Source organism: Brachyistius frenatus, unplaced genomic scaffold (assembly GCF_029030835.1).
Source record: "Brachyistius frenatus isolate BFR_SWC_R1_liver_20210118 unplaced genomic scaffold, ASM2903083v1 Contig_242, whole genome shotgun sequence".
Classification (NCBI taxonomy): domain Eukaryota; kingdom Metazoa; phylum Chordata; class Actinopteri; family Embiotocidae; genus Brachyistius; species Brachyistius frenatus.
In genome coordinates, this window is record NW_027210841.1 from 423,457 (window position 1) to 444,628 (window position 21,172).

The window sequence follows — 21,172 nt, forward strand, 5'->3', positions numbered from 1 at the left end:
TATAGCCAGAAGTTTAGAAAAAAAAACAAACACTCAAGTCTTAATTTCACCAGTAGTTTTAGAATAATAATAATTAAAAAAAAAAAAAAAACACCTGTAAAACAGTCGAATCTTTAAATTTTGACGAAAGTAAACAAAGTAAAAAACAAACAAAAATGAAAGTCTCAAGTCTGGTGTTGCCTTTTTTTTTTTTTTTTTGGCCTGTCTGCGTCTTGTTTTTAATGTAGCCAGAAGTGACCATATTTGGACGAGCAGGGGAGGAGCTTAAGAGGCGGATCCGACTTGGAGCGAGGACACTGTACCTGAAAAACCTGACTGCACTCCTGACACGTCAATTAAAACAGACACGTCCGACTTGCGGAAAATAGTTGCTGACTTTTGTATTTCATGAATGAAATGAATGCTTTTTGAATGAGAGACTATCGCGACCAGCCCCTAGTGGCCCTCAGTGGTATTGCACTTTGAGGCACCACTTTTCTTTAAACGACTTTTTTTTTTTTTTCCTCCACAGACCGGTTGCCTCCTTGAGCTCGTGGTCCCACCTCCTGTCCGTCCCTCTGCAACCGTCCCCACCCACCCGCCCCTCCATACTTAAAACAGGTGTCCAGCGTCTGCTCTACTTCTTGTCGAACAACTGATTTACTGTATTCTTCAAAAACGACAGTATTAAACATTAGTCTCTCTGGATTAAAAAAAAAATTAAAAAAAATCTCTGAGGTTTTTCCGGCTTCTTCTGCTCCGGGTGAGTCCCAAAATGAAAAACACTCTGGTCGACAAAGTCTGTGACGCTCCGGGCATTTGTTTTCTGGAAGGTTTATGTTGAGAATTGGCATCTGGATTGGAAATGGTTTGGAAAAAAAAAAAAATCATGCACCTGTTTTAAGTCGATGTGGCGTAAACAAACCTCACGTAACTACGGAAAACAAACAAATCGACACCTACTGCTGGTAGAGTCTGTCTGAGGCAGCTGCAGCTTTCACAGAGGAGAAATCCAAGGCAAGGTTTTTTTGTTTGTTTGGTTTGGTTTCTCTTTTTTTTTTTGGTGAACCTGTATTTATTTTTATTTTGTTGGTGATCTTCATTGTTTAACTTAAAAACAAGTTATTTTCCCAGCATGTTTTAATTTTTGCAACACATATTATCATATAGTTTATTATAGATTTTTTTTTTTTGTCTGTAAAAGTATGCAGCTTTTGTCAATGCGTTTTGTTCTCATCCGCCTCTCCTCTGCTCGGTGTGGACGTACCTCTAATTTCCGACAGCCCCTGAAGACACCAGAGCCCGCATCCCTTTCTCAGCCTGCGTTACCGGACGGCGGAAGAACCGAGCCGAACCGTGAAGCGCTTCACATCCAACGAGGAAGGATAACAAAACAAAACAAACCAGCAAGCAGCTTCACTGTAAGTCTTTTCCACATTTTTTTTTTTAATTTTTTTTCCACGCTTTGTTTTTTTTTTTTTCATTTCGCCTCGTGTCCTCCCCGGTCCTCCCCGGTCCTCCCCGCGCGGCGCCGCCGCCAGCAGCAGCAGCAGCGGCGGCGGCGGCTGGGTTCCCAGTTTCCGGGTTTTGTCGCCTTTTGTGCACACGGCACCGGGGCTGGTGCGGAGCGCACAAAAAAGCCCAACGTGTTACTGTTTACCTCCGGTGTGGGGTTTCGGATCAAAGGCGGAGAGAGACGCACGCGTGGCCGCTCGCAGACACGGGGGATGGATTTTTTTTTTTTTGATACGTTTTAATGGTTTGATTTCAGCGGTAGACTGAGGCCGAGCCTCGCCGGCACCACGAGGCCCGAGCCTGGGCCGCGGCCACCCGGCAGATGCCGTCTGTCAGCATCCTCCCGACACGTTTATCGGAGTAACGTCGACTTAGCAGGGGTGGCTAACCGGATAATTCACGGCTTAAAAAAAAATAAAAAAAAAAAATTAAAAAAAAACCCGAAGAGGTGAGCGACCCCGTGCAGCGTTTTTTCACGACTTTATTCACGAACATTAAAAACCCTCCACGCGTTTATTTATATCCGTCTGCGGGCTGTTAGTTTTGTGAAACTCGGTGAAATTCTAAACGAACCTCCGCTAACGTGGCTTCATTTTTCACTGACCGTGCGCCAAACTCCATTCAGAAAACTGATCATTTCCAGATTTCTTTCACTTCGTCGGACCAAAGCTGTTCATTTGACGCAAACACAATTCTTTAGAAGCTGCCCTTCAATTCGGGTTGACACACAACAAATCAGGAAACCGTTTTTTTTTTTTCTAGTGATCTCATCTTTCCAACAGCTTCCATCTGTTTTTTTTATTTATTTTTTTTTTTAAAGAACTTAGTTGACAGTCAGTGTGATCAGCTCAATGTGATTTAATAGGATAAGTTGTTGTTTTTTTAATACTAATCTAAAGCCTGAGTTTATTATAATAATAACAGTAATTATGTGTTACTCCTTAATTAAATTTAACCGTCACGTAAACATCTAGTTCAATACAGAAAAGAGCAAAATACGTAGTTGTTATTGCAGATCGATAAACACTTTCCACACTTTTAACATGAAGTTGATCTTGTTCCAGTTAAGTGACGCGGTTACGTTTAAGTCTTGTGATTTACAGGACAAAGGCCGGCGAAAGGAGAACATCAAATTCCCCCCCGGCCTCCAAATCCACCGTCTCTTTTCACTTCCCTCGACCTGAACTAAACAGCATTACAAGTCTGTCACCAAAGTTTAAAAAAAAATATTTAAACTGGAGCTTAAATGACGAGTTATTGAATCTTTTTTTTTTTTTTTTTAGTTTGTTTTCATGCAGAAATGCATCTTGAAATTCTCATATTCACAAGATTGGACTCTTTCACGTTTTGTTACTTCATCTCCCGATCGCCATTATTTGCGCCGACCACCATCATTTTGCATAACCTTTAGAATAACATCCATTTATTAATTTGCATTAAAAAAAAAAAAAAAACAGGCTTCATCAACATGCCGCGGTTGAAATTTCACCGTTTTTTTTTTCAATCCCGCGTAAACCTGCAACCAATCATGATGCGGCTTGTTTCTGAGGAAAACTCTGTTACTCCCCCAAAAGATTATAAAACTTAAAAACAATGAATGAATGAGCGGTTTCAGATTAATATTATTATTATTATATGAATTGTTGCGGCTCTAATCCGCTCATTGTTAACTTGAAAGCGTTTTTCAACCGCACGCGTCACAAACAGATGTTCTGATTATTGTATCGTGAAATAATCTCTCGGCGTTAATTCGTCGTTATCTGCAGCTGTCATTCATTCTGATAATCTTCTGTCGTTGCCGCTGGCGACGGTTATTTTTTTTTTGTCGATCGTTTAGTAGTTTTAATTTTTCCTACTGATCGATGAGCAGAAGTGTAAATGTGAATTTTGTCAGCGTTTGACGTCTTCTATTTCTTCTCGGCAGAGATGACGAACGAGGAGAAGACGGCGGCCGTCGTGGCCCTGATGTGTCTCTTCGTCCTGAGCGGCGCTTCGGACGGTTCGGACTGCACGACGGAGGCGAGCGGCGCGGCGTGGTCGGTGTCGGCGACGGTCGACCTGGCGCGAGCCGAGCGGAGCCAGAGGCAACACCTGGAGGCTCTGTTCAACAGGTGAGGAGGACCAAACCGTGGATATCCACACGTGTAAAAAGATTGTTTTTAATCGCTTCCATGTCGACAACCGGTTTCTCAAAAGTGAAGATTTTACTCGACCCATGAAATCCGATTCTGACCTTTTTATTTCATTCGGAAAAGAAACTCTAAAAAATTTTAAATCTTGAAATGTGAAAGGTTTGTGAGTAAATAGCTTAAAAAGGAAGAAAAAAAAAGGGATATATTTTCTTGTCTTTTTTTTTTAACAAGGACTTCTTGTGGATTCTAAAAAAAACCACCAAACATTTAGGCCTTAATTGTTCTCAAAGGATTATTCCGCTCTATTTCAGCCTGCTGCGTTTCCTATGAAAGAGTCTGTTGTGTCTCTTATTAATAAACACGATAACTCGCCACAGATTAAAAAAGGAAAAAAGAGGAGCCGAACCGAACGAGGTATTTCGGGAGCAAAAAAGTGCGTTCATGTGAAATACGTCAAATTGGATTTACACTTCAAAAAAGAAGAAAAAAAAAAGAGTATTAAGGAAAATTAGATGCGTGTTGTTTTATAATGCCATTTAAAAAAAAAAAAAAAAAAAGTTTAAACGTGACATTCGGCTGGATAACGAGGCGACGTCCCACTCTGAGCATTGTTGGGTTAAAACAAAACAATTTGTTTATTTCCGAAGCCTAAACTTTGTTCGGGACGGTAGCTCGCTCTCACGTCAGATAAAGCTGCAGCTAAAACTCATCCGCGGTCTCGCAGGCGCCTTTTTTTTTTTTTTTACCGCTGTGTGTTTAACCGTTTTATTTATTTAAAAAAAAAGAACATTTTGTATGACCTCTTAACAGATACGGTGAAAACGGCACCATCTCTCTGGCGGGTTTGAAGCGGCTCCTGCAGAGCGTCGGGCTGCATCGCTTCAGGACCGTTACGGTGCAGCATCACGAGCACGCGGGCTGCCACGACCACGGCCACCGTCACCGCGACGACGGCCACCGTCACCACGACGGACACCGCCACCAGCACCGGTGTCACCGCAACGACTCGTCGGCGAAGGAAAGCAAGAACGCGGACGGTCGTCTCGACGCGTACGAGGAGAAGAGCGCGGCCGGTCGGGAAGCCGTCGGCACGGCGACGCACGGCGTCCAGCCGGCGGTGAGGGCGCAAGACAGCAGGCCGGAAAAGGCGAGTCCGTCGGGGGAGGGAACCCCTGCCGGAGGAGTTCCCGGGAGCCGGACGCAGGCGGCGGCGGTCGGCCGGGTGGACGACCACGATCACCATCACGAACACGATCATCTCAGCCCGGACCACGTAGAGGTACGACGCCGGCTCCCGACGCACCGACACTTTCATCTCGATTATCCCAAATACGAGACGACTTCAAAACGGTGATTTGACTTCCTTTTTTAAAATGCCCACGCGATCAGCTGATCTTCCGTCGCCACGACAACGTTCAGTCCGACAAACTGGAAGCGGTTCTTCAGGTTTCGAAGGAAACGAAAAATGTAAATGAATCCAGTCCCGTTGTAAGAACCTCAAACTACTTTTAATGAACGAGTTGGGTTTCTCTCTCTCTCAGTGTCTGAACGCCTCCAGCATCCTCTCCTCCCACGGGATGTCCCAGGAGATGGGCGTCACCCTCGGAGACTTCGGCTTCCTCTGCCCCGCCCTCCTGCGCCAGATCGACAGCAGCGCCTGCATCCTGCACGAAGACAGAGAGAGAGGTAACTGACGAGCTTAAGAAAAAAAAAAAAAAAAAAAGGCGGTTTCATCGCCAGTGTCCTTTAAAAGTTAATAGGAAGTGTCACAATGCTGAAAGTCTGGTGACATAACAGGAAAACAAAGTCGTCTCTTACAAATGGAAACCGTTTTGAGAAAAAGAGGAAACCGGTTCGACCGGTTTTTATTTTCAAGTTAATAGATTTAAAAAAAAAATTAAAAATGTTGGTGCTACTGTTATGTGATGTGTGATTTAAAAACTGGACCGATTTAATCTTGTTTCTATTTCTTTCCTTCTTTTTTTTTTAAAGATCATAAACATCATAACCACACGTACAATCACTACGGCAACCACACCCGCCCGCACCAGAACCACAGCCAGAGCAACGGCACCGACGGCGGCAAAAGCATCGCAGAAGGTAAAGATGGGAAGTGACTTAAAAAAAAAAAAAAAAACGTGATTAAAACTATTCGCAGTTTATTGTTAAAAGATTCTTCTGGTTTATTTTTTATTGTTTTAAAAAAACGCATCATTTTGAATGTTGGTTTTTCAGTCGAACAGAAAATAAAAAAAAAAACCTGAAATTAGCTGCCCGCGACGGCCATTTTTTCACTGAAGTTATTCACAATTTTCTCGTGGAGGAAGTTGTCGGCTGAACTACATTTTAATTAACACACCTCCAGAATAGCCCCCTTCCCCCCAACACACACACACGTCGACTGCACGGAGAAAATCTTGTAAAGAGTCCGTCTTGGTGTTTTTTGCTTGTTTGTTTTTTTGCAGCGTGGGTCGGCGGCTTCCTCTCCATCACCATCATCAGTCTGCTCTCCCTCCTCGGCGTCGTCCTCATCCCGCTCATGAACCGCGTCTTCTTCAAGTTCCTGCTCAGCTTCCTGGTGGCGCTCGCCGTGGGAACGCTGAGCGGCGACGCCTTCCTGCACCTCATCCCCCACGTGAGTTTCGCCGCCGAGCCGATCGAGTTTAAAGGGATTTCAGGCTGTTTGTTTATTTATTAAAAAAAATTTAAGAAGCGTGACTTGGACTCGTCCCCTCAAATTTCAGCCAAATATTCAGACTGAAATGGAGGTGGGAAGTCTTAAAGGTCTCAAAGTACGATGTGTTGTCTTGGACTCGGTTTTAAAATGAGAGGTTTTTGCATGTCGACACTTTTCTACGCCGTTTCAGCTTTAAAACATTATAGTTTGACAAAGTTGACACTTTAGGCGAAGGCTGAAAAGACCTTTGACCTCCTGTATTTTTTGCTTATTTTGCACTTTTTCCTGTTTTAATTTGACTTTAATGTTATTTTTTTTTTATGTTTGTGCTTTTATATAGATAGATAGAAAAAGTAAGACCAATTGATAACACACAAACTATATGCACACAAAAATAAATAAACACAGTTTAGGATGAAAAACGCTTGCACCCTGTTTACATGGTGCTCTTTGCACTCAGACATCGAACCGGATTGAATTTTAACGTGACCATTAATCAGAAAGGTGGATTTTTGTGTTTCCTTTTTGGACAGAATCCCTCTTCTTCTTCTTTTTTGTTTCTCTCTCATTTTTCTCGTCTTCACTGCTGAGCTTATGATTCATATTTACTCTAAAGACACGAGAGGGTTGTCAATTTAAACATCTAACTGCCATTAACCCCCCTTTTAAAAAAAAAAACTAAAACAAACGCAGTCTCAGGGAGGCCACCATCACAACCACGATAACTCCAGCGACGACGAGGCTCATCACCTGCACGACGGCGGCGGCGGCGGCGGCCACCGCAACCTGGACCCGGTGTGGAAGGGTCTGACGGCGCTGAGCGGCGTCTACGTCATGTTCCTCATCGAACACTTCCTGACGCTGGGAAAAATGTACAAGGACAAGAAGCAGAAGGTCCGAGACCGAATTTCTTTTTAGCGCGTTCACGAAAAACAGGACGGCGATCGAGATGGTTTACGAAGGAAATTGGAAAAGTTTAATTTGACTTTTAGAACTTTGTTTTTCCGCGACTAGTTTTGGACACTTTTAATTGTGATCATAATGATTCAACTTTTATTTGTTGTAGCACCTTTCATACGAGAAATGCAGTGTTTCACTTAAAAATGAAACAGGGTAGAAAAAAATATAGAAAAGAAATAAGACGCATGAGATTAAAACACACGTATTGCTTATATGAAATAAGCAATATGTGCGTTTTAAAAGCGCCCTAGTTGAAGTGAAGGAGAGCTTCAAGAGTAAATAACAATTGCAAAAATCGAAGCGTTTCATTATTTTGCAATATGAATATAATTCAAATGTGCTGTTCATAGAAATAGACGCCACTCATCGGGTCAAATTAAATTGTTTGCATCCAGATTTGATTTTTATGTCCGAAAACCTCCTCCGGATGCATCGCGCAAACAGGAAGTAGCGTGCGGTGGCGGAGGTGTTGATGACTGCGGTTATTTAAAAAAAAAATCTCCGCCGTCCTCACAGATCCAGAAGAAGTGGGACCAGAACGACAAAGCGGATCCGGAGAAGCAGCCGGCTCTGGAGGAGAACGACCTGAAGCCGAGCGAAGGTGAGAGGCGACGGCGAACCGAAGACGGCAGCTGTTTTAACCGAGAAAGTCTTCAGATGGCGGCGAAAAAAGAAAAAAAAAAGACTCAGCTCACGGCGAAACGACGGGCAACGGCGATGGTGCTGCCGAACTTTCATTTATTTATTTTTTTTGTTCCCGCCCGCAGACGTGGAAACCAACGGCGGCGGCACGTTCGGCGACCACCCGCGCGGCGGCGGCGGCGTGGCGGAGGAGGAGCAGGTGATGCTGGCGCCGCAGGTGTCGGTCGTCTCGCCGCCCGGTTACGGCCGGTCGTCGGGCGGCGGCGCCGCCGCCTACACCGCCGAGGACTGCGAGAACAAGTGCCACTCCCACTTCCACGACACGGTGGGCCAGGCCGACAGCATGCACCACCACCACCACGACTACCACCACATCCTGCACCACCACCACTCGCAGAACCACCACCCGCACAGCCACTCCCACTCCTACTCGGAGCAGCACTTCCAGCAGGCCGGCGTGGCCACGCTCGCCTGGATGGTCCTCATGGGGGACGGCCTGCACAACTTCAGCGACGGCCTCGCCATCGGTCAGCAAAACGTCCCGTTTCGAACCCTCCCGCCTGTTATTTCACCTCCTCGCGAATGTCTTTAGTTTCCTGTTAACGAGCCGCCGTTTCTTAGCCAATGACACGACGGCACCTTCGGAAACAGACCGAGCGCCGCCTATTCAAGTGACGACTCGTCAGTAAGTCGACCTTAAAATTGAGGTCAGACCTAAAACCAGGCGGGAAAATGGTCCCGCCGATTCTCTTTGTGTATTCTTAAAGAAAAAAAGCCTCGCAGATCCAGCGTCAGCCGATTGTATTAGAAATACGTATTATAAATCGCGGGTGTGCAGATTTTGAATTGTTTTGACTTCTCGCCAGGCGCCGCCTTCACCGACGGTGTGTCCAGCGGTCTCAGCACGTCGGTGGCCGTTTTCTGTCACGAGCTGCCTCACGAGTTGGGTAAGAAAGTACTACTAGTTTTCTGGCTCCAAAAAACAAACCCCAAAAAAAAACGGTGTTTCAACAAGTCTTTTTTTTATTTTATTTTATGCAACTAATCTTCCCGAGTTACAGACTTTTAGAGCAAAATTGGAATTAATCTGGAACCTGATCCGATACGGACAAAAAGGATTCAAAATCATTTTAACTTCTCCGTAACGGTTTCCTTGCGCTTCCCCCCCCAAAAGGTGACTTCGCGGTGCTCCTGAAGGCCGGCATGACTGTGCGCCAGGCCATCCTTTACAACGTGCTGTCGGCCATGATGGCCTACCTGGGCCTGGTGACGGGCATTTTGATCGGACACTACGCCGATAACATCTCCATGTGGATATTCGCCCTCACGGCGGGGCTCTTCATGTACGTGGCCCTGGTGGACATGGTGAGTCGGCATTTTTCTGTTGCCGTTGCACACAAAAAAAAGAAAAACTCGGCTACGCTCTCCCCCTCATTTTTGAGGAAGCGGTAAAAGTGGAGAAATGCTTTCGTCTATTTCCCCCGACGCGGCGTTTTAAATAAACAAGCTCGGCCCCGAGACTTCAAGCTCTCGTCCAGTCAGCTGCATCTGCTGAGGTCGGACATGAAGTCCGACTCTCACCGGTGTCGGAGAGCAGCGGCCTTCAGGACCAGGTGGCCTCTTCACACACACACACACACACACACACACACACACACACACACACACACACACACACACACACACACACACACACACACTTTCTCTTTGAATGGCAGGTTTATAAAAAAAAAAGAAAAACCACTCACAGACGCACAAGAGGTGAGCTGTCAGAGTCAGCTGCTTTCTGGGAAAAGACGGAGGAGCTCCGGCGGCCCGTGGGCGACCTCTTGTGGCGGCTTCGTTTCATCTCGCTCTGTTGAACGGAGGATAGACTTCGTTGGGCTTCGTTTAACGGCATTTTGCCTGAGCTTTCACCCCGCAGCCCACGGTGAGGGAAGAGGAAGTAGCGCGGGCGTCGTAGCGTGACAACCGGGCAAGATGTCGTTGAAAAAACCTTGTTTTTTTATTTTTTTATTTTAAGACTTTGGCAGCAGTTTTACGTGTTTTCATCTACAAATAATTAACACGGGGTCGGTCAGCAACATCCTGTTATGGTCTTTGGAGTTATATGCTGGGTACCAAATGACGTACTTCCCTGAGTACAGTAGTGTCGTTTTCAAATCTCACAAATAACCGCGGCATGTGAACGCATCACTTGCTTTTTTTTTTTTCTTCTTTTTTATTTGTTTTGCATCCAGTAGCAGTATGGTGGTACTTAGTGAAGAATAAACACGTTTGTGTCGTGTTCAGGGAAAAACTGCAGCAATTCAAAATCAAAGTTATATTAGAAATTTACATGAGTAGCCGACGTGCTACCAACCAATCCAAGAAAAATTCATCTTTCCTTATGCGTGTAAATAACTATATCGCAACATGAATTTTTTTTCTGAATCATCCACCAAAAATATGACGATAATAAAAATCCCATCGTCAAATATTTAGTTGTTATATTTATAGACGAATCCGTCACGGCCCGGAAGCCGACGTCCCGTGCTCGGCCCGTGGGCCCCGGTTGGGAACCGCTGCTTTCACAACACGCCGTCTTTTTTCCTTTCAGGTGCCCGAGATGCTGCACAACGACGCCGGCGACCACGGCTTCAGCCACTGCGGCTTCTTCCTCCTCCAGAACGCCGGCATCCTGCTGGGCTTCTGCATAATGCTGCTGATCGCCATCTTCGAGCACAAAATCACGGGCGAAGAATAGTGGAAACCGGGTCCGTTCGGGGTCCGGACCTCCTTCGTGCATTCCAGCGTCTCTTCCTCTTGACGTGAAGTGTTTGGTTTTTGTTTTTGATTTTTTTACTTCAGAATTTGCCGACAGGCTGCGCTCACCTCCATTTTAAGTTTTTTTGCGATTTTTCTTCTTTTTTTTTTCCCACATCGTGGAGCAAGAAGCAACCAGTTCATAAATCGAGGAAGTCGCCGTGTTTGAATCATCTGGCGGACGCTGAAGTTACACGCTCAAGAGGTTCAAACGTCCGCTGAGGTTAGCTGTTAAAAAAAAAAAAAAAGAAGTAGCTGAGAAAGTAGATTTTTTTTTTTCTTCTTTGAAGTTACTTGGACATAAAACAGCTTCTTCTTTCAACCGTGAACGAACTCGGGACCCCAGAAACACGAGTTCAGCCGGGAGCAGTTTGCCGCCAGTTTATCGGTACGTGTTCGTTCAATACGCAACACAAGAAAACAGAATTTATCACCCTGGACTTCAGAAACGAATTTATTTTTTTTTTTTTTTTTGTGGTGTTGTTGTTTTATTTTTTTCCAATATATCTTGACTTTTTACAGAGTTTCTGCTGCTCAGTGAAACCCGATCAGTGTCACAGTCGATCCCCCGACATGCCACCGCAAATCCATCCTGTGGGTTCCTGGGAAGGTACGACGGTCTCTGAATGAAAACTTGAGACTACAATATCTACCAAAATTATTGGTTGATTTCAAAATGAATCTGATTGGTTTGGTAAAATATTGGGGAAAAAAAAGACTTTCTGTTGGTGGATTAATACTTCCATCCCGGTCACACTGGTCACTGGGACTCTTGGTGTTTATCGTGACCTACCGGATACAATTTTTATGGGAGAATTTGAATATCGATGCCCGGTATCGGTTTATTTGCCGTAAAAGCGGCAACGCGTTCGTGGCGGTTCGTTACGCCGTTTAAAAACCCGAATCGGACCACGGGACCGAAGGAAAGTGACGATTTGGAAGCAAATATGGTTTAAAAAAAAAAAAAAAAAAAAAGTTAAAAGCTGCTTTTCTGGAGGTTAAAGAGACGTGACGTGCACATTGTTGACCGTCATTAAGGGATGTATGACGGCTGTTCGTGGTGCCATATCGACCTACGGGAGGTCCTTTGCTGACCTCAGCAGATTCAAAGTATGTATGGAAGTGTAATTTGGAAGTTGGTCATTGGACAAGTCTGATAAAAGCACTTCGCCGGTAGGAAGCGTTGAACCGACTTCGTGGAGGCCTCCGGTAACCGACCAGACAATATTTACGTCGCGTGAAACTGGGGATTAATTCAAAGACCGGTGTTTAAATTTTGTGGGGGTTTTTTGTTGTTTTTTTGCTAAATCAGCAGGAAGCCCTTCTGTTAAATGAATCCGAGTTCAGTGTTTCGTAAGTGAGCCACAAGACGCGGGCTTTTAAATCTGAATCAAGAATTAACTGAATCCGAAACCTCTTTTGAAGCTCTTAAGACTCACAAAAACTAAGATTGAGGTTTTACAAAAAGTGAGACATGAAACCATCTCTGCGATAAGTGGAAGTAAAAAAAAAAAAAAAGACAGAATTGCCGTCAAAGCTACAAGCAGCCTCTCGAGGCGGCAAAACAATAACACGTTAAAGAAATTGTTCACTTAACAAAATTCCATCTTGAATCTGTCATTTGTTTAAAGAAAAATATGACACCTTGGCAATGTTTTTTTTTTTTATATAATTTTTTTTACTTAGAATAATAAGCAATCATTTTTATTTATTTTTCTGCTAAATACTACAAATCTAGCGAGGTAACATTCACACCCACCTCGCAGCAATTTACGATTATTTTTTTTTTTTTTGTAATAAAAAAAATTTTTAAAGAATTTTTCATGTCTGCAACTGAGCCAGCTGATGCCTCTGAAAATCCGTGCTGTTGTTTACAAACACAAACCTCACCGCGGTTCGTCTTTCCGAACCGCTCGTCGCTTCGAGCGCTCGAACCGCCGCCGCGACCTCTGACCTTTCCGCGATAACGCTTACAAAATTGACGAGCTGCGGTTTCACACCGACGCGCTGCTAAGAAGCTGAGAGCAAGTTATTACACCAGAAGGGAGAAGCTCAGCAGTTTTAAGCGTTGTTTTTTTTGTTGTTTTGTTTTGTTTTTTTGTGTGTGTTTATCCGTTTGTTTGTGTGGCAGCTCAAGAGAAAAGAAATATTTAGAAAATGAGTCTTTGTTACAGGATTCCTCCCGTCGAAGTCGAGTGGCAGCAGATCAAACTATGAATGTGCAGAATCAGCTTGAACGGTTTGATGTGTTTCTTTGTCACCGTTGTTTCAGGCTGCTCCGATATTTAGGTCAAAAAAACAAGGTTGCATCAACAGTTGATTTTCTCCCTTTAAAAAAAAAAAAAAATCTACAACCATGAACAGCAAGTTCAGACTTGACATGAAAACCTCCCTGTGTATATCACATGTATGATATTATATTGACATGTAAATACTTTTATGTACTATACTGTACAAGTATTTGTTTTACGTCCTGTGCTGTTCGATGTAAAAGATTCTCTCGGTGGTCAAATCCACACAAAAAAAAAAAAAGTCGGAGAAAGTATTACGGTGTAGAAAAAAAATAAAAGAAATGTGAAAAGAAAAATAGAATCTTTTTTTTTTAAATTTTCTTTCATGTTTGTGTCTCAAAAGTGTTTAAAATGCTGCAGCGGGTGGATGAAATCCTTAAAGACTCATCAGGATGCAGTCAAGACGGCTCTGGAGCGAAGAGGTGGTTTATTTAGACGCCGAGTCGGCTCGATGCGGTTTGTGTTTTATCAAACCGGCGTCCGGTCAAACGGCAAAATCAGCCACCTGCTGAAAAATGATGCAATCCCATGAGAGGAGGTAGAAAGAAATGTTTCAATACAAATTGTGGCGCGGTTAATTTTGAGGCTTTTGTTCCCCAAGTGTGTCGAGGCCGTCGGGCCTTCATAGACATTACAAAATGTAAAAACTTTTTTTTTTTTTCATTATTTACAATGAGATCAGATAAACAATCCGATTTTTTTTTTTTATATATATATATATATATATATATTTTTGATATTCTTGATATTTAATTTCAGAGCTCAAAGAATATGTTAAAAAAAAACAACCTTTGTCGCCGAACTTGTTTTCTGTTCTGTTCACCGCCTCAAACACAAGAACTATGACTTGTGTTTGAAAGCAGCTTAGATCGCATTTTTCTAGATATTGTTTCATGTCTATACAACAGTGAAATATATCCAGTCTGTCATCGCTGAAGACCGCCGGCATATTTTCCTTGTGCCTCGAGCGGAAAATGTGCCGACGTCGAGGAATTTGAAAAGCGAGACGGACCGAACCGGCGATGTCGCTGCGGAGCTGTTTAAACCGTGTTCCTGTTATTTTGTCCACCTCCGGCGCAGCGCCACCGACTGGCCGAGGTCTTCGGGCGGCCTTGATGTTCTTCTCTTGACATTCCCCAACACCAATAAAACGTCGGTCACACGTGTCGCAACACGCCGCTCGCGTCTTTTGTGTTTTTGTCCCGGACGGAGAAACCATTTCATTTCATGATCCAACAAAGAAAAACAACAAAAACAAGTTTTTTTTAAATGCACATGTAATTAAAAACAAGTTTTGTTATTAGACACGTTACTTCTCCCCGACTGGTGCCGATACAAGAACGTGGGACACATTTTTTATTTTTCATTTACAAGAAAGTCCAAAATGAGAGTAAAAGTACTTCTAGTTCTGTGTGCAGTTTGAGCGTGAGCAGTAAAAGTACACGGGTATTACCAGCTTCACGTAACGAGCACGTATCTTTACTTTAACCCTTTGTGTTGCAGTCGTTGTACAAATCCAGTAAGTTGAAAAAAAACAAAATCATTCGCTTCAGTAAAACCATAAATAGGAAAAAGAACAGAATCTTACTCGATAACATTTTATTCATTTAAAAAAAAAAAAAAAAAAGTAGGTAGTTGCGTTTGTTGTCTTCAAACTTGTAATCTGAAGCCTGTTTTTTTTCCTCCGGCCTCTTACAACCCTCTGGTCTTCATTTCCTCATCATACATTATAAACGTAACTATTACATGTATGTGAATGTGCCCTTCTTCTGTTTGGCTCGTTTCCTGCTTTTTCATGTTTACGTTTCATGATGTGATTTTTCTCTCAGTCACTTGGTAAGCAGGTTTTTATTTTTATTTTTATTTTGGAGGATCGTATCCAGCGGGTTTTTTTTTTTTTTTTTTTTTTTATCATCGCTCACTGAAGATGCTTCTCATCTTCTCGGGATAATCGCCCAAAAACAGAAATCATCCGTCCATCAACCCCGACCTCCTCCCTCCTCGGTTTCCGGTTGGACAGCGGTCATAACTCCTGCTGCCACCAGAGGGCGAGCAACGAGCAGACCTGGCGAAACGCCACTTCGTCGTGAGCCCGTTACAAAGCGGTGCACTCTGGTGCTGCCGTCCGGTCGCGTTTCCTCTCCTGGCTCCAGTTCGTCCCGACGGGATGCCGTACGAACTCCCGCAAGGGAAACATTTACCGCACGGCTTCAGTACTTTTGGTCTCCCGAATGTGTCGTGAACGCGGCGTCGGTCTCCGATGCATTTCGTTCGGGTTCGACGCCGAGCACCGCGGAAATCCGCTCGCAAAGCTCGTCCTCCTGAGGACTCGTCAGTCTTCGAATGTCCCATTTACCTTTCTGCAGAAAAAAAAAAAAACGGAGGGAACAGAAGATCTTAGTCAGCAGTTTTTTTTTTTTTAATTAACTATAAAAATGATCACACGTTGAACCTTTTTGTTTGGGAGCTGTAACCTTCGTGAGTGAGTACTCAAAGTAACGTCGCTTTTTTTTTTGGTACGTATGTTGTGTAAAAAAAACCAAAAACATTTTACACATCATTTGTGGGTTTTTTCTTCAAGTTTCAGGTGTTTTCACATGTCTGCGAAAGAGATGGCACTGACCAGCGACCGGGGCATCGGCTCTTTGTGGAAATATGCCCGGCAGGCGTCGGGACGGCAGTGAGCGATGGACCAGAATAAAGCGAGCAGCAGACCCGCCGTGAAGACGACGGTCAGCGTCACGGTGGTCGGCCTCTTCCAAGCGGCGGCGGCATCCGGACCTGCGGGTGAGTCGGAGGTCAAAACGTCCTTTTCTCCGAGGGACCGCCAGCTCGTTCGTATTTTAAAGCGATTTAAAGATGAAAGGTCAAGTGATAATTATATCTTCTACCAATAAATATTCCCCCCGTACCTGTAATGGACACGCAGCGGGTGTCGGTGCTGCTGCTGCTGCGGCGGAGCTTCGAGTCCAGGACCACCTGAGCTCTGACGCAGTACACCGCTCCCTCCTGCAGGGCGGCGACGTGCAGCGCCGACTGCTCGGCGGCCACGGAGTACACGGCGGCCTGAGGACGAGAGAGACGGACAGAAGTGACACGACGACGAGACGAGAAAATGAAGCGTACGCTGGAAAGTGTCGGAGTGAAATTTTATGGGGAATTAAATTAGAAACCAAAAGGCGTGAGGATAGGTGAAAAAAAAACAACAACAACAAAAAAAGAGGGGCTTCCTGAAGGAAACAGGAAGTCAGAAGGAAAGAATTCGGGATAATGGAACGAAAAGAAAAGAAAGATAACAAAGACGAGAATCGACCTGCAGCTCGTGGCCTTTCTTCCACACCGTCACGCTGACGGTGGCGGTCAGAGGGAGCCCGTCGAACAACACCTGAAGGGCGTCGCCCGCCGTCGTCACGGTGATCTCCGGCACCATCAGGACCGCTGCGGGCGAGATTCACACTTTGTGTCATTTTTTTTTGTTTTCGTTTACCAACTTGTAAATCTGCTTTAAAACCACATAAACACTGACGAGTCAGGACTTTTGAACGTGGCGGGCCGGCCGCCGACTCACTGTCTCTCCTGTTGAAGGGTCGGCCGAGTTCGGTCCAGGCCGAGAGCCGCCGGCCGCACCGCGCTCTGACCCGGAGGTTGTAGTCGGAGTCGGATCCCAGGTCGAAGGTCAGGTCGCAGTGAGTGCGAGGGATCCGCTGGCACTCGGCGGCGTCCACCCACCGGCCGTCCTGCAGCAGCAGCTCGAACTCTCTGGAGGGCACGGAAAGATTTATTTTAATTACCGCAAACAAATATCTTCAATTAAGAAAAAGCCATGAAGTAAAAGTAAGATAAAAAAAAATAAGGAGATTTTATATCTTCGTCTCTTTTTGCTCTTTTTTTGGTCTCCACCAGCTCCTGAATGTTTTTTTTTTTTTTTTTTTTTCTTTTAAATGAATAAAAGTAAATTAGAAATGGTGTTTAATTGGCTCCGAGCTGAGACCCACACAGATACCGAGAGTCACGGTTTGGTTTTGGATCCAACGACGGGACGGGAAAATCAAGAATATTACCATAATATTTAGCGTCGAGCGTATTGATGCATGAGTCATGTTCCTTTTTTTTTTTGTTGTTGTTGTGATGTCGTAAACAAAACGAAACTCCCACACTCGGCATGTTTAATCCTTCTAAATACCTCCAACTGCAGAAGCGCTGCGGGCGTGACGCTGACTCAGCAGCGGACGCCTCGGTTGTTTTCTTAATCAGATTTTGGAATTCTGTTTCACCCACTTGAGTAACAATTAAATTAGGCATTTTGATGACTCGGCATTCACTCATTCATCTGATAGGCAGACGGGTATATTCTTCTGACGGGTGACATTCGTGACAGCGTCGACCGAGAAAATGAAGCGCCGTCTGAAGGTGTTTGGTCGGAGCTCTGTCGGGCAAAACATTTGAAATAAACGGGTTTAAATGACTTATTGAACCTTGAACGAAGAATATCAGGTTCACTTCAGCATTCTGCACAAGGAATAAGAATTGAAAAGGAAAATTGAACATAAAGCGTGAGCTGAAACTCTTAAAAGGTCAAAAAAAATAAATACTGATATCGGATTCGAACCCTTTCCAGCCCCGCCGCGCCTTTTTTTTTTTTTTTTGGGTGTGATTTCTGTTGCGTCAGATGTAGCAGAGCCGTAGTGGAGAATTTTCAGAGCTCCTGGCACACTAAGCCGGTTTAGGCGTACGTCGCGTAAACATACAAGTAAATAAACACGTACAGAAATGTGAGGAGAGAGGAGTCGAAGCAACAGCCAGTTAAGAAAAATGAGACCTCCTGACTGTACTCCGTCGTGTTTCTAAATTTGGAAACATTCGAGTTTGTAATTTATGACTTGAACCGTCAGACTCGACTCGATTTACCCCTCGTATTTACCGTTTTATATTTCCAAGACTTCAAAGACAGCCACAGGAATGTTCCTGAAAGCATCGAGCTCCGTGCTGACAGCTGACACGACGCAGTTGTCGGTCCAGACACACCTGCTAATTACGTTACAGGCGTGTTTTTAATTCATCGGTTAATTCAGTCGTATCATTTCTATTGCTGGATGTTGGTTTTCTTCCCGCCTGTCAAACTGAACGTGAACATTTCAATCTGTTTTCACTGACGCTGCAACGAGAACTACGGAGATTTTAGCTGCTAAAACTCGTCCGTTATTCAGCGATTACTTAATTAGAAAAAAAAAGTTTGATTTATTGTTCATTAGTTGTCTTTAAAAAAAAATTTTTTTTTTAAATACTTTAGACCGGAAACTGAAACCAGTTGTAGTTTTGGTGAACACAGTGATTTCTTCAAAGCCTGTCATCAGTTTTTAAAAAGTTAAATTTGCTATTTAGCTACGAAGAAGATTTTGTCATATTTTTTTTAATATCAACGGATCCCATGTTAATCTCAAACCGACGTATTCACGCCCATCGCTGCTTCTCTGATCTCCCGACTCACCTGCAGCTGATTGGACAAACACCTCACAAATATACGATTTATTAATAATAAAAAGAAAAAACACTGATAAGAAATTCCTAAAGCAGCTTTTTAATCAAATAGTTACTCAGGTAGAAGGAAAATAATGCATTTTCGAGACTACTGTCAGCGGTTAGGGTTGAACAGCTGCTTGAAAGCAGGCAAAATAAATCTAAAACGGCCATCAGTGCTCTAATGTCATCGTGATTTACTGAGTTCATTAAGCGTGTATGACTTACCCCTGGTACTGGACGGAGTACAGGACTGTAGTGTTGCATGCAGCCTGCAGGCGGAGCCACCTCAGCGTGTGTCTCATGTCAACAGAGTCCATGGAGACTCTGCTGGGAGCCGGCAGCGTCCAAATATCTGCAGGCAGGAGGAGTTCACTTTTATTAAACGGTGTCTCGAGATTTCAGAACAAGAAGCAGGACGCAGCGTCGCAACACCATGTAATTTATACTTTTTTTTTGTGTGTGTTCCATGGAAATTATTAATTTATGTTGATGCTCCAGATTTTCTGTGATTGAAAACAATGTAAAGGAGACGAAAAGCATTGGGCTCTGACTCTATCTGATTGGAACACCGGCGATAATACGTCCCGTCCACCGACAGCTGTAACCTGACTGCACCACAGACCTGTCAATCAAACAGAGACGCCCGTCCCCCAAAACACATCTTTTTGAATTATGATTAATGACGGGATTATTTTCAGAAGAAGCAGTGACTTTAGCTAACAAAACCGAAATAACTGGTGGAGAAATTGTATTAACTCAGAATTTTATGAGACCAGTTGAATGGGAGTCTATGGAGCCGGAGGCTATCTGGATCCGACCTCTTGTGGCACCTGGTGGTATTGCAGCTTACGGCAATTCCGCATTAGACCACTTTTATGTGCAGGTTTTGACTGGACTGACGGGGTGAAGGTTAACTTTATTGCGGACAGACCGAAATGCAAATAAATACACTTCCTATATCTTAAATGACCGATCGCAGACGACTCTTTAAAAAAAATAAAAGAACACCAATTTACTTAAAATATTTTAAAAGTAACACAAATATTTGAACTTTAACTTGAACCGGACAATGAAACACACAAAAACTTAAATCAGCTCCTGTGAATTTTCCCATTTTTTTCAATACCTCAAAAAATGTATTAGAGACTAAAGTGTCTCCGTACTAATCAACTACATGTTGCAGTGAAAAATATGCACCTCTTAATGAACTTTTAACTTAAAACTTGCCAAAATGTCTCTGACACGATGTCCATTTCACAAAGAAATGACTTAAACACTTAAACCAGCTTGAAGACCACAACATCAACAAAACTCTTCTTTTTTTTTTTTTTAATCAGACATTCACACTGCTGCTCCATTAATGATGCAGGATTTTTTGTTTTGTTTGTTTGTTTGTTTGTTTTAGGGGGAAACTGATCTCTTAGTTAGATACTGAAACATTTCTACTGTGTTTCTCAGCTGAGCGTGAACTGACCTTTTGTAAAGTCCAGGAGCATCACCATCATCATCATCATCAGAGGACTCACGGTCCGTCTCAATGTCATGACCACCGAGTTCGTCTCCAGACGAAAAAAGGAGGGAAAAAAAAAACAACAACTCGTCACGTCAGATCCTTCATGTCCAAATCTCACCGATCGCCTGCATGTGAACGGTTCAACAATCTGAGATAAAAATCCGCAGGCGCTTCAGAATATCAGCTGCGAAAAAACAAAACAAATACGATATCCGGATCCGTCAATCACTGGCGCAAAAAGCCTTAAATCCACCGAGAAGATGATTTATAATATCCCAGTAAAGTTTTGAGGTCTTGCGTAGTCCGAGATTCCTGCCGAATTATTGTGAAAACTTTGCTCCGAGCGCTTTGCGTCTTTGTGGAGCAGAGAGCCACGTGTGAGTCGGTTTGATCTGCAGAGGGAACAACTAAACAAAATATCCGGTTTGTCCAGATGCTGATGTTCAGATCCGGTCTGACTCGTCAGTCAGTTTCTCCTCTGGGCGGTTCAGGTGTTCGGGTGTTCAGCTGTCGGTGGTAATTTACACGGTTAAAGTCACAACACACCTGACGACCTCTACCGAAGTAACGCACGGGGCCCCGTCGAGCTGCTGCTGCACCTTCTGTTTTTTTGTTGTGCTCGCTCCAGAAAATGTCTTTACCCAAAATAAAACGTCTCACGGTCGCGGTCCTGAAAAGTGGCTTCTGGGCGGGAAACTCCGAGGAGTTCAATGTCGAAAATTTGTACCAACGCGCACGGATTGGTTTTGATGATATTCAGGGTCTGATTCTTGCAGAGAGACCTGCAGCTTCCTGTTTTACGTGACTCCCATCGGCGTCCAGGTTTTCTGAACAGCTTCGATTCCTCCGCCTCCAACGAAGCTGCCGTTTTCTTTTTGCCTAAAAGTTTTAACGTTTGTGGAGAATCTCCGTTTGGTTTCATGGCTTGTCAGGACGTCGCATGCATTTACCACTTTGCTCTTTGGTTATTGTCACTGTCAGACTTTGAATTTTTCTTTTATTTCAGCATGCGGAAGATTATTATTTTTTTGTCTTGTTTCAATGAGCAGCTGCGACACGAGTGCGAACAGTTGTTTATTTGACGCAGTAACTCTTATCAAACGCTTTAAAGTTCAGCAACGTATTTTAATTGTAAACT

General features: G+C 43.9%; 2 protein-coding genes across 3 annotated transcripts; one reads left to right on the forward strand and one right to left on the reverse strand.

Moving 5' to 3' along the window:
* The first annotated feature begins 666 nt into the window (after window positions 1-666).
* slc39a6 (solute carrier family 39 member 6) lies at window positions 667-12,235 on the forward strand. 2 transcript variants are annotated; one of them, XM_069720475.1, is made up of 13 exons: window positions 667-742; window positions 1,263-1,400; window positions 3,419-3,605; window positions 4,437-4,905; window positions 5,168-5,312; window positions 5,619-5,726; window positions 6,092-6,261; window positions 6,997-7,197; window positions 7,780-7,864; window positions 8,031-8,432; window positions 8,772-8,852; window positions 9,080-9,270; window positions 10,505-12,235. In XM_069720475.1, the coding sequence occupies exons 3-13, from the start codon at window positions 3,421-3,423 to the stop codon at window positions 10,649-10,651; spliced, it is 2,184 nt and encodes a 727-aa protein (XP_069576576.1). In that variant the 5' UTR covers window positions 667-742; window positions 1,263-1,400; window positions 3,419-3,420; the 3' UTR covers window positions 10,652-12,235. The 2 variants fall into 2 exon arrangements, 1 of the variants encoding a protein (XP_069576576.1); XR_011311924.1 differs by lacking the exons at window positions 9,080-9,270; window positions 10,505-12,235 and having other exon boundaries at window positions 8,031-8,590; window positions 8,772-8,833.
* A 2,766-nt stretch (window positions 12,236-15,001) lies between these two features.
* crfb16 (cytokine receptor family member B16) lies at window positions 15,002-20,065 on the reverse strand. The gene is made up of 7 exons (XM_069720488.1): window positions 19,996-20,065; window positions 18,747-18,873; window positions 16,570-16,760; window positions 16,315-16,439; window positions 15,914-16,067; window positions 15,625-15,782; window positions 15,002-15,361 (listed from the first exon to the last, which is right to left on the reverse strand). The coding sequence occupies exons 1-7, from the start codon at window positions 20,063-20,065 to the stop codon at window positions 15,212-15,214; spliced, it is 975 nt and encodes a 324-aa protein (XP_069576589.1). The 3' UTR covers window positions 15,002-15,211.
* Between the last annotated feature and the right edge of the window lie 1,107 nt (window positions 20,066-21,172).